The sequence below is a fragment of the Peromyscus leucopus genome, chromosome 10 (genome assembly GCF_004664715.2).
Source record: "Peromyscus leucopus breed LL Stock chromosome 10, UCI_PerLeu_2.1, whole genome shotgun sequence".
NCBI lineage: Eukaryota > Metazoa > Chordata > Mammalia > Rodentia > Cricetidae > Peromyscus > Peromyscus leucopus.
In genome coordinates this window covers 82,956,380-82,970,119 of record NC_051071.1, presented here as the reverse complement: position 1 = coordinate 82,970,119, position 13,740 = coordinate 82,956,380, and the positions used below count along the sequence as shown (strand labels likewise).

The window sequence follows — 13,740 nt, the reverse complement described above, 5'->3', positions numbered from 1 at the left end:
ATAAATTGTGTTAGCTCTCACTTGTCTTGAACTTCTATCCTTACCCTATGATGAGAACTACTAAAATCTTTTCTTCTAGTGTCCTGCAAGATGCGTCATATTATTTTATCTTTGGTTATCATACTGTACTATACCACATAAGACTTTTTACATTTTTCTAACCATAGCTTACTGCCCATGCATCAACTTTTCCTCAGATTGCCCTGCCCTTTCATAGTCTAGGGTAGCCAATACTTTGTTCCCAACATGTATGCGATCATACCATAGGAGTAACACCATGAAAGAATTTTATATTTTTTTTATGACTGTATAGTATCCCACTGGATTTATGTACAATATTTTTTAAAAATACAATCATCTATTGAGGGATGCTTAGGTTGTTTTCACCACTTGGTTATTATTGTGAATAGTGCTACAGTAAACTTGGGTGTATGGATGTCTCTTTATATGGATTCCATTCCCTTTGGAAAGATTGATGGGTCACACAGGAGCTCTATTTTTAGTTTTTAAAGGGACCTTTATACAATTTACTCTAATGGATGCACTAATTTACATTCCCACTGTGTGAGGGCTCCCTTTCCTGCCACATTCTCCTCAGCATTCCTGACATAACCAGCTTTGCTGGAGTGAAGTGCTATCTTCCTGTGGTTCTGGTTTGCAGTTCCCAGATGATTCATGACACGGACAGCTTTTCATAGCCAGACTCACATTCTTGTCCTTTGTGCGTTATCATACAGGGCTCAATATGCAATATACAATAATTCTATGTCTTTGTCCCTGAGGTGTAAGAATTGTGTACAATTTACCTCATATCCGTGGGCCTTGGAAGGAGTCTTCTTTTTCCAGTAAAGTAAACTTCAAAATCTTCAGTTTTTAGTCTGTGGGCATAATCAATATATCCTGACACTTCTTGGCCGTGAGAATTTTTGTCACGAATGAAGATCACAGTCTGGTGAGAACAAAGAACAGGAAAGGAATAGGAATAAGGTCACTTGAGTGCTTTAGCTCAGCAGAACAGAAGCTGTGGCTAGGAAGCATTGCACATGTCCATTTCAAGGGCTGAATGTTTCACCCTTATGACTCTCTCAGGTAAGGCAGTGTTATCTCTTCCCCGCAGGATGTGGAGAAGCAAGAGGCCTTAGGTGCAGATGGCACATCTACAGTAATTTTGCAGCACATTATAAAAAATTCAGGCCAGCATTTCTAAGAAAATTTTATTTTAAGCATTAAAAAATATGGATTTATTTACTTACCTCTCAATCTCATTACCTTCTTTTTTTTTTGGTTTTTGGAGACAGGGTTTCTCTGTGTAGCTTTGCGCCTTTCCTGGGACTCACTTGGTAGCCCAGGCTGGCCTTGAACTCACAGAGATCCACCTGGCTCTGCCTCCCGAGTGCTGGGATTAAAGGCGTGCGCCACTACCGCCCAGCCTCATTACCTTCTTTATGGTCATCTGTTTATAAGTAAACTGAGATACAGAGAGAGGCTGAGTTTCTCAGGTCTCCCAGCTATCATTCAACTCATTCAATCCCAGCTGTCATTCAACTCCAGGCTTGTATTTCTAACCACTGTTTCTTCCTCCAAATGAACCTCTACATATCTGATATTAGAGCTATATAAATAGATTCTTAGTACCATGACAATCAAAAATTTATTTTACAAAATCAAGTATATTAAACTAAAAGAATAAGTTGCAATCTTTAACACAATTCTCATCTGTACTGATTCTTCACAAATCTACTGACCATGTTCTATGCGTTCATAATTCCTCATGGTAAAAGAATTGAGCAAATGGCAGGAATGTTAGAGTCCAGACCCTCTAAACTTATTTTTTGGTGATGAGAGTCATCTGGACAATAGACAATGAAAACTAAAAACCATAGAAGTGCCAGTGAATGAAAAACACAGTAGAGCTGAAGATGAATGTCAACACAATGATGTACAGGGTAGGCTCATTTAGGGAATGAGAAAAGGCCTGAAGACTTTAAAGGAAGGACTTGAGTGATGGAAGCAAGCCATGGGAAGGAGCAGGTGAAGCCCAGTGAGCAAAGAGAATCTGTGGCACAAAGGCCTAAAGCATAAATAGGCCAGTGGGCATGGTTAGAGTGTAACTTTCACCCTTAAGATCCATAAGCATTCTGCTTGAGTTTTAAGGCAAAGCTGATATAAAAATTTTAAAAAATACTATGTTCTAACTGGAAACATATACATTTGTTTGTAAAGTGAGACAAAGTAGTGGAATTCTGTGGCAAAGTTCACTAGTTGGATAAGCCCAGGAGATCGCCTTTTCCTATCCAGCCGTCACTGGGTTGTCACTTGCTGGGCCTCTGTGGCAATAAACTAACATAGTCGACCTTAGGTATCAGAGACTCCAAAAGAACAAAGCTAGAAACTTAGAGGGACATTTTCCCATTGAGTCTAAGAAGAGACTCAATGGGAAAATTGTTCCTAACAATATCCCAGCAGCAGAATGAGTGAGCAGAGCCGCGTTTCCAACCACTGTGATTCTGCTGGGAGGTTACTTTGCCTGCCTGTTCTGGGTGTTTGGCTGCTGGGTACTGGAATCACTGTGCCAAGGAGGATCCTGCCGCAGGTTCTTGCTACAAAAATAGAGGAAGTATTTGAGAAATTAATCTCACACTCCATTGATACATCAGGATGACCTAACACTTGCTGCTGTTCCTGTGTGCAACTTGACATTATTTCAACCCACTAGTCCTTCGAGTTCCTCCATGGAGCCTGGTGGTGAGTAGGACAGATTTCTTTATGATGGGTGTTATTTTCTGTTTTTTGCAGCATAAATTTTAAATTGACATCAACCCAAACAGACTTCCTGAGACTCTCATGCTACTCAACCAATAGCTTGATTTGCAGCTGCTTCTTAAACAGGGCCACGAGCGACAACTTCTAGTGTGTCATTAGCATTCCTAGAGGTACTGGGCCTGTCTTCATCTTCAGCACAATCCTGAGGGTAGGTCAGTCATACTGAGACATAAGAGGAGAAAGACGTTCTAATGAAGCCTTCTATTTTCAGAATGAACCTCTATACCATGAAAAGAAAATCTCTTCCCTCTCTCTCTCTCCTTACTCCCACTCTCTGCCCCCCTGTATGTGTTTGTGTGGGCACATGTGTGTCTTTCTCCCACTGAGAAATATTTTGCCAGTAGAATAACAGATTAGATATATTACCCATTTTTTTTTTGTGGTGAAAGCAAATAAAATTTCTAGGTCAAATCAAAAACATAACTTCTGAAATACATTGGCAAGAATACGAGGTTGTACTTAAAATGGAAAGACCCAAAGAAGACAGCAGAGCCCTGAGCCAGCTCTGTCCTGCAGGCACCTGAGTCATGACCTCCAGCCTGTCAGAGCCGAAGCTTACTGCTCACATCTTGCCTCATGATAAATCTGGGGAATAACAAGGTTGAAAGCACAGCAGCGACTCCTACTACAAATACACTTGCTTTTGTTCAGAGGCCCAGTACTGGGGGCTTGTACTCCTTATCTTATATAATCCTCTAAAAGTTGTAGAAGGTGGGTATGGGTATAGGTCATGGAGCTGGGAAGGGAACTATGGCAGGGGACAAAGAGACCCCGAGGGAAGGAGAGGAGGGGAACAGAATGCATGTGACAAGAGTTCAGAAGAGGGCTAATGGGAAGGGAAGTGGCCAGCAAGAACTGGCCAAGGATGGGGAGGGGAGAAGGGAAGCAGGACCAGCAAGGGCAAAGCTTGAGTAAACGTGCTGTAATAAATGTGAAGCTCATTAATCTGCATGCTAATTGAAAAATAATAAAGATTGAATAATGTACAGGTAACAGTATGACCCTTGTTTTATCAGTGTGGACACTAAGCATACTGTGATTCAGAATAAGCATCCATGTATGCGCAGACAGCATAAGACACCTAAAGTTAGACTTGGGTTGGCTTCCTGCGCCGTCCATGTTCTTACTGGGTGCATAATGCACAGACAGATCTGATTTCAGGTGCTGGCTCTGCCATCGACTTGCAGTACGACTCTGGTAAGTTACACTTTGTATTAGTCTCCTTTATACTAAAATGAGTTAGCCCTTGCTTCAGAAGCTGGTGTTTAAATTAAACAAGCCTATTTTGCTGAGCACTCAACAGTGCCTAGCCCGAAGTAACACACGAAATCAGTCGTACCTACCTGTTGTTTTTCTGTCTGTTTCTGTTTCTGTGGCCACTGTGTTGAGACTGTGTTACTTGTGTTAGCATCTTAAAGGCGAGGAAACAGACTCATCACACCAGCCTCCCTTCCCTAGGTGTACATGGCTAAGGTAACAACACATGCCTCATTTCTTTTGCTAAATTTAGTCCTTCTCAGGGGAAAATAGAAGACATTTTGAAATTTAGATATAAATATGTCTTCAGCATTGCTATACATGCATAGAACAGACCCAGTTGAAGATGAAGCTGTGATACCAGCTCTTAAATAGCCAGAATAGGACATGAGAGCCCCCTTGGGCTCACAGGCTTCTTCTGCCCGAGTGTGGCACAGCTCAGTAAAGGACAACTTTGTTGTTCTGAGCCTTGTATTGTTTAAGAACAACTCTTTAGTTCCCTCTGCTTATATTGCTCCTCACTCTTATTCCAGTGGTATTGAGGGCACAGTTTACATAACATCAAATTCATCCTCAATTGTAAGTGCATAACTCAGTCATTTATTTCAGCAAATTCACAAAATTGTGTCTAACAGTCCAGGTTTGGGTCATTTCCATGAAACCAAGGAGATCCTGTGGGACAATTCACTAACATCCCCATCCCACCAGCCTCAGAAGTCATGAATACACTTGCTGTCTATCAATTACCTTTTCTGCATTTTCATAGAAATGAAATCATCAATAAATAAACAGATCTTTTCACTCTAATACCATTTTATTTTTTGGTTTTTTAAGACAGGGTTTCTCTGTGTGACAGCTCTGGCTGTCCTGGAACTCATTTTGTACACCAGGGTGGTCTTGAACTCACAGAGAAGCACCTGCCTCTGCCAAGTGCTGGGATTAAAGGCATGGGCCATCAACACCCAGTTTTTTAATCCATTTTTTAAAACCACAGTTAATTTCCCAAAAGATATCTAAAAGCTATACCTTTTATAGTAAAGGGCTTTATTACATGATGTTACATTTATAGAAAAAAAATTCAAAATGTACATTTTCATTAGAACTCTTAACTCTCTCTAGAATTGGCCAAAGTAGAAGCACAAATGCGTGGAGGCTAAATGACACTTTGGAAGCTGCACACAATGACCTGAATTTCCTAGCCACCTAGTCAGAGAAAACTGGTTTTTAATTAACCACTAATATAAAGCAGGAGATAGGTCTGTCTGTCTGTATCTCCAGTGTGACAAGCCATTGAAAAATATCGGTGTGTGTTCATTCCTGATATGGAAGTGGGGTTGGAGACAGAGGAGTGGGAGTGCAGAGTCCGAGGTGTCAGTGACAGTCTGTAACCTCCAAAGCAAACAGGTGTTAAATGAAAAGACTCCCAGAGGGAATACTTAGATCCTCCTGGCATTTCGTATATTGGAAAAAGATGAATTAAAGTAAAATTTAGTCTGTTCATGTATCATGTAGATATTTGGCTGCTTGTCTTTTCCCAGAAGTGGATTAAAATACAATCTCATAAACTTGTTATAAGCTGGGGACATGTGTTGCCTAGTTTCTCCTGCCAACTACTAATGAGGAGATATGAACCTGATACAGCGAAATGGGACTGAGAGGCCAGGGGAGCCAGAGTCACAGAGACGGAGCAGAACACAAAGGCGATCTTAGCTGCACAGTTCAGGGCTGACACTCCAAAAGGACTTCAGAGCTGATGACCAGCGCGGAGTGTCTGTGCCACCCCTCGGGGACCACCACCGCCTCACACAGAAGAACGTAGGAATGTTCCTCTGGGACTTTACGACTGAGGAATGTGCTAATGCATCATTAGTTGAGGAGCATATTTTCTTCAACTCAAAAGAGAAATGACTTTTGCTGATGCAGTCATAGTTCTTTGGGGATCAGCACTGCTTTTCCACATTTTGAAAGAAATGACAGAGTAAATTTCTTCGAAACAGATTGCTGTATGAAATTTCTGTGTTGATAATTGTTTTTTAATTCTATGTTCTTTGACTGACTCGGATGGCTGTGTATAGTCTCATTATTCACACACATCTTGGGGCTGTTGGAAACAGTGCTTCCTCTTCCCTCTTGAAAGCAGGCTCAGAAGGACCACACTGTTTTCCATATCCAGTTGGCCAAAGTAGCTCACTGTCTAGTCCAGATTTCAGAGGCAGGGAGAGTGACTTCATCCTCTCTTGGCGGGAATGCTGCTGAGGGGCACTGCAAAGGGGAGAGGCTGGAGCACTGTGGCCATTTTTGCAAGTAGTGTAATCCACTAAGAGTGTCGCATATAGCTCACTTGTTCGTTTGCAACAATTGAAGGTTTGCTTTCCAAGGGAAATCGTTGATGTTAGTTTTCCATTTTGGTCTGTAAGATATGTCCATATTCAAAAAGTTCTTATGTTTGTGTATTTTGAAGTACCTGTGAGGAAAATAATTCTTTAAGAGCACTTGCCCTCACCATTAGAATTCAAAATGGTCTGGAGGTTTGAGTGAATGAAAATAACATGCAAAAATACATAAGGAATTTTTACTCATATAAACTCTAAATGCTAGAAATAAAAAAAAATGAGATGGTCAAATTTATATGTAAACTGAGATTTACTTTTAAAATCTAAATTATAAACTAAAGACCCTTCAGTGGAGGTCACCATGTGTTGATCCAACCCAAATGTCTATGCAAAAGTAAGTTTTAGTTCCCCAAGTAAGAAGCATTAGCTATTTATTGCGCATACAACCTTCATGCCCCCTATGCTTTTCACCAAGACAAAGATTTCTCCAAATATTTTTATGAAAAGGCTTGTCGAAAGTAATGTTTCAAAAGCTAAACCGAGATGATACTGCAAAGGAAAGGTCACTCTAAAATGAATATTGAAGTTCTAAGCTCAATACCAATGAAGTATTTTTATTACTTAAAGTATTTCTTTGAAGAGTAAACATTTACAGGGCTGGGGAGATAGCTCAGTGAGTCAAGTTCTTATTGTACAAGGCTGAAGACAGGAGTTTGGTCCTCCGTGGCCATATACATTCCAGGCAAGTGAGGCAGGCCATGCACAGTCTTAGTGCTCCTGAGGCAGAGGCAGTTTCCTTGGGCAAGCTGGCTAGCCAAGATATGCCAAATCAGTGAGCTCTGTCATAGTCAAATAAAAGATGTGCCTCAGTATATAAAGTAAGGAGCAACTGATGAAAACACCCAATATCAACACACACACACACACACACACACACACACCTGCACACACATGCACATATGCAATACATGCACAAGAAATATAATAAATGACTATGAGAAAAAGACAATTATGAAAAGAATGAATAAATAGTAGATTTTGCTTTATTGCAAAGAATGAAGTTAGAATATAAAGTCATATATCATTGGTACAAGGATTGGTGGGTGAAAGGAATGCATATACATAGGTATATGTATAGTTTAAGTGCTTTTCAACAGGACAACTTTTATGCCTTTTATGAGCAACTACTCTTTCTTAAAAGCATGCACCCCCAAAATCTTGCTAGTAATCATACCACATTAAGCCTTCCAGCTCCTTGATTTCTAGTTTGCATACTCTAGAGACTCCAAACCAAGAATTCTTTCAGCACGTTGGGTAACTCATCCATCAGGCCACTGTTTCACCATGAATCATTCTATGTGCTGTTTCTCTTCACTCAGTGTAGACGCCACAGTGCCACAGCAAGTTGCATGTGCAGAGCATTTCAAATACACTTGAGCAATCCTGAGTACTCATTAAAAGATTCCAACACTATTTCAACCCTACTTCCCCTTTATTCTGTTTTTGCACAGAATAATTAAGATAAATACAGGCAAAAACTATTATTATTAGTTTTAGTGCAGGTTAATAATCATTAACTCGGGTAGACCTCATAACCCTTGTAAAATAATTGGCCATAATACATTTATTCTGTCTCTTAAAGCTTAAATTTTATGTTTTCTCTCATCAAACTTTTTGCAATGCATTTTCTTGTTTGTTTGTTTTTTTTTCTGAGAGAAGTCAGAATCACCTCATTTTCTTCCTCCAAAATCCAGTAGCTCTGTGTTCTTCCACACAAGTAAAAAACTGAAATATATAGCTTCCTATATACGTTTGCCTTGGCTTTTTACTAGTTGGCCACATTTCTTCACTCATTTCTCTTGAATTGTAGTTTTTTTTTTCTTCTATGAGGTCTTTTATATAAGATTCTGTAACAGCTACTGTTTTAACGAGAAACAGTAAATTATGGTCCCAGATGTGTTTTTCTCTTTACAGGAAATTCATATTTTTAGTCACAAAACCCAATCTTTTTTTGACCATTTTACTAAAATGGTTCTAACAACATTTATCCTTTCTTTAAAAATCATCATGACAGTCAATTCTCAATGTTCACTTGACTCAATTTCCATGGCATTTCATTTAACTGTTAGCCCCACCCCTTTGTAAAGCATGTTGCTCACAGGCTTTGGTGTTCTCCCAGGTCCCCATGAGCATGCTATGCTTTATCCCTTCCTTCTTCTTTATTAGCTTCTCCTGTTCCTCATAATCCAGAAGTGTTGGAGTCACCAGGGCTTAGGTTCTCTCCTTTTCTGTGTCTTGATTCATCCACTGACTGATCTTAGGCAGAATCACAGCTTTAAGGATGAGCTCTTACTCTTCCACGCTCTTCATACTCGGCGTTCACCTCTTAGAGTTGACACATGCATCTCATATCACCCTCCGCAAGACTCTGTCTTCTATTTCACCATCTTAGTCAAACCTTTCCTCTTTAAGGAAAAGACGACACCATACCCAGTTGTTTCAGCCCAAAGCCAGGTGCTTTGATTTATTACTTCTCATCACACCCCACACCCATCCTAACTTATTGACAAGTTCTGCCTCTACCGTGGCACACATACTAGACTTGCATAAGTTACTCCTCCATCACCCCTAAACCTCTTTCTAGCACTCAATGTGACTAGCCATTGGAGAAATAATCCTACTGCTGTATATATATATATACACACACACATATATACATACATATATGTATACATACATACATACACACACACACATATACATATATTTGCTTTTTTCTGTGTATATCCCAGACTAGCCTAAAACCCATTGTGTAATCCAAGTTTGCCTTAAATTCATGATCCAGGCCGGGCAGTGGTGGCACACACCTTTAATCCCAGCACTCAGGAGGTAGAGCCAGGAGGAGTGAGACCCAGGACAGAGACAAAACTACACAGAGAAATCATGTCTTGAAAAAAAAAATCATGATCCAGCCCTTCCTTAGGCTCTGAGTGCTAGAAATGTAGGCAAGCACAACCAGGCCTGATTTGGTGTGCCCTTTTGTATGGTATTTTCTCAGACAAAAATAGTCTTTTTTGGAGTTTTTCAAGTTTGATCTATCACATCATTCTAACGAAAATAACAAATATATTTTAGTCTCTGTCACTTTGCCATATGCTGGTCTCCGGCACAGCTCTGTCTAGCTGGTATTTACTTCCTTAGCTTTGACGCTTTCCTTTATTCTCCTTGGATTGTAGGGCCCATAAAATGAAAAATTTTATGATTTTCAGTAAATACCTGCTAAATGAATGAATTTGTGGAATTCCTAGGGTGGAGCATTTGATTGTGTTCTAGGTTGCTGGATTTTATTTAGCACAAGGAGAGAAAGAGAGCATGGCACTGATTATACCCCCAACACCTTTTCAACTGCGACAGAGTAAAAGCCCATTGGGAAATGAGAGAAACAATTTTTTTCTTTTTTTGTGAAATCTTGAGACATTTACCTGTTTAAAGCAATGGAGAATTGGGCTCTAATTTGAGAAGACCATGGCATTGGGGGCACTTCCTCAAGCTGATGATGCCCACTCTGCTTTGATTAGTTTAAAAACAGAACCAAACAGCATTTGCCATGGAGGCATTTTTTATGTTCAAACTTCTCTATATATCCCCCCTACCTCCCTTTTATCACCTCCCCTCTCTTTCTTCATTTTACCCAATGGTTTCCAGTATTTACCACACTTTATGCTCATCTTGTAAAACAGGTTGCTGTGGCCTACCCCGGAGCTCCTGACTCAGTTGATGTGGACAGACAGTGACCCAAAGTCTGCACTTCAAGCAGGTCGGGGGCGTTAGTGATTCTCCTGTTTGGGAGCATCCTGAGACACACAGCCTTCTTTTAAGGGGCTTATGTCTCGGTGCTGACTTGGAACAGGAAACCCAGTGCCCCTTATCATTAGTTCTTGGATGAAGTAGAGATTTTCAGCCTCTACAGAGAAGGATTTCAGAGATCTCAGTGACAGGCAGACTCAGATCTCTCCACACTTTGAACTACAAGTGGGCTAAAGGTGTTCCCCAAAACCAGCATCTTCTAGCTGCTGGGATCTGTGAATGGCTCCATACATTGTAAAGTCTTTGTACGTGCAATGATAGGAAGCGTCTTGGAGTAATGAGACTGTCTTTGTTCTTGCTTCAGGGGCACCCTTGTAGGAATGGCAAAGGGAAGTTAGAAACAGGTAAACCAATTAGCACTTGGATTTGTTTTTGGGGTTGGCAACAATTAGAACCATGAATACTTCCCCTCCCCCCACTGGAAAGTACATATATCAGCCTCAGTTCAGCCTCAGCTTTTTTTTTTTTTTTTTAAATACAGTGATTCTTTGTTTTGCAGTGAGTCAAAATGCAACCCTTTTTTGTGAATGACATTCAGACAGACAGAGGGAGGAGCACTTTCTGTGTCTTCATGTGACCGTGACAGCACCTGCTCCTGTTTTTCTCCTCCTCGCTGCTTGGTTCCTTTATGTCTGTAGTTCTGAGAGATTTCTCAGGTGATAGGCCAATTTGCTTAATTCCTCATCTATCATAATTCTGAGGTTGACAAAGCAGTTTATAATAAGCCTGATATCCTAACTACACTTTGGCTTTTATGTATAATTAATTATACTATTCAATATTTATAATACTTGTCTACAATGAATATGTGACTAACTCTAAGATATATATGCAAGTGACTAAAATTTCTCACTCCACTGTTTCCTGCTTGAGTTTAATGGATTGACATGAAATTGTCAACTTAACAATAGTGTGATTTATAACCTGTGATTTTGTAAGTCAGAAACCTGGCATGGGTCTTACTACATTAAAATCAAAATGCCATGGTCCAATTCCTGCCTACAGGCTCCTGGAGGAAATAGCTCCTTTCCTCCCTTGTCTAGTTTCTTGAGGTTGCCCACATGCCTTGGCTCATGGAGGTTTTCCTTCATATTCAGAGCCAGCAGCAGAATATCTATCTGGCCCCCTCTTAGCTTCCCTATTTGATATCTACTGGGAAACGTTTCCCTCTTTTTTTTCCTTTTTTTGAGACAGGGTGTCTAGCTCTGGCTGTCCTGGAACTCACAGAGATCCTTTGACCTCTGCTTCCCTGAGTGCTGGGATTCAAGGCTTTGGCCCCACCTGCCACATTTTTCCTCTTCTAAGGACTTGAACAGTTTCACTAAGTTGACCCAGGTACTCCAGCACAAGCTTTAGATTCCAAGGTACTTAACTTGGAGCCTCTCTTTGGAATCGCTGTTTCTAAAGAAGGTGGCAATCACGCGTGCAGGAGGTGAGTATGTGAGCATTGATGAGAGGCATTACCTTCCTGCATTGCCGGCCATCATCTGTCCTGTTCTGCAATCTGCATTTGATGATCTGAGATTCTAATGTCTCATACCTAACTTAACAGAAAATTCTAGGTGCTAGGAAGATCAGATTTGCTTCCCTGTCCTTCAAGCCTTCCTAAGTAGCCCAGCCATGTCAGCCACTGCTGTGTTTTCTCTCTGTGAAATAGACCCCAGCAATTTCTTTCTTATATATGCCACTGGAGAATACTGCAGCTAAAATAAGAAAATGGAAGGTAGAATGCTTATGTAAGCCTGGGCTTCTATTTGCGGTTACCTCCATTTATAGTTTAACAACATCCCCAAAGGAACAAATGGTTTATGATTTACTTTCTGGCACTCTGCACTAACTCCTATCCCGAATACACCCAAGTACCAAATGCACCAGCTCCACTTCACACTGTGATCCCCAGCTCCGCTTCACACTGTGATCCCCAGCTCCACTTCACACCGTGATCCCCAGCTCCGCTTCACACCGTGATCGTGATCCCCAGCTCCGCTTCACACCGTGATCCCCAGCTCCGCTTCACACCGTGATCCCCAGCTCCGCTTCACACCATGATCCCCAGCTCCGCTTCACACCGTGATCCCCAGCTCCGCTTCACACCGTGATCCCCAGCTCTGCTTCACACTGTGATCCCCAGCTCTGCTTCACACCTTGACATCACAGCTCTGCTTCACACAGGGACCCCACAGTATTCATTTGCTTTCTAAGGTGCCAAGACCTTAGAGTCTCTAGGAAACCCCCCAAAAGAGACAGAGGTCTTGGAAAGACAGCTAGTCTTCCTCTAGAACTTGATGCAAGAATATTCTGTATGCCATACTGAGCTGGGGTGAGTTGTAATGAGATATTTTTATGAAAACCCTTATTGTATAGGCTTATTAAATTTATTGGTTTAACTCCACAAAATTGAAAACATCCAACAATGACTCGTTTTGCTCTCTATGTTAATAAAAAGAATTATTTTCATGAAAAATTCATATATTTGACATTTAATGTATCACAATCAAAAATATGAACTAGATGGTATTTATTGTGGTCTGCTGAAGTGTAGTGCTAATATCTTCACTATCTCTGTAAAACTGCTTATCATGTTGACAGGTGTGAGGATATTGGGTAAGCAAGTTGTAGGGGAAGATTGGTTGGTATTTTAAGCTGACATCCTTGAAAGTACAAAAGTATTCAGCCTTCACAATAAATACTACAGGGTAATTTTGATTTAATTATCACAGTTAAAACAAAAGTATGTTGCAGATAACAAAGATAACTAATTTTTTTTTTTATCCGTAGATCACATTGTTCTATTTGCCCATGGCCCTTAAGCCACAGCCAGCCTGCTTTGGATTACAGAGACTCTGGGAAGAAAGTCGGCTCTTTTTATCTGATGCTTAGTCTCAGGGTTTGTTTTGATTTTTTTTTTTTTAACTAGCATGATGCATAAGATTTTTGAGTTGGCTAAAGATCCTTCCGGACTTAGAAGCAAAGGAAAGAGGGGATTAAGATGATCTTATTTTAATTTAATCTTTATTAAGCACACAAGCTATTCCAGAATTATTGGGAAACATCAAACTAGAATATCCTCAGGACAATCGGTTTTGCCCATTATGTTTTAAGAAAAACCATTCAATGTCCCAGAAGTCCTGTTCCCTTATAAAGGAGGTGACTAAGTCTCATTGAGAACAACTGTTTATCTCTGCTCACGTTTGGTTAATGGGAAACTGGCTGTGGTAGACTTTGATGTTTCATTCCCACTCTGTCCAGATTCTTTGCACTCACCAAACTGCCATTTGTGATAGCTGAGTATCTCTAAGAATAATGAATATTTAATCATATACTAGAATGTCAGAAGGTGTAGACAGGAATAGTATCTTGTTTCTTCACACTTACAACAACACTGTATAAATGCATAATGTTCTGAGCAGTTAAATTATTGGCCAGTGCTCGTTTCTCTCTATCACCAGCCATGAGGAGT

General features: G+C 40.5%; 1 protein-coding gene across 2 annotated transcripts in view; it reads right to left on the bottom strand.

Annotated features, from left to right (window-relative positions):
- The window catches only part of Cfap299 (cilia and flagella associated protein 299), a 513,995-nt gene that overhangs the window by 83,232 nt on the left and 417,023 nt on the right, over nt 1-13,740 (bottom strand). For both annotated transcript variants that reach the window (XM_037209190.1, XM_028873155.2), the window contains exon 4: nt 807-949. In XM_037209190.1, coding sequence (XP_037065085.1) covers nt 807-949 — 143 coding nt within the window. The remainder of the gene's footprint in view (nt 1-806; nt 950-13,740) is intronic.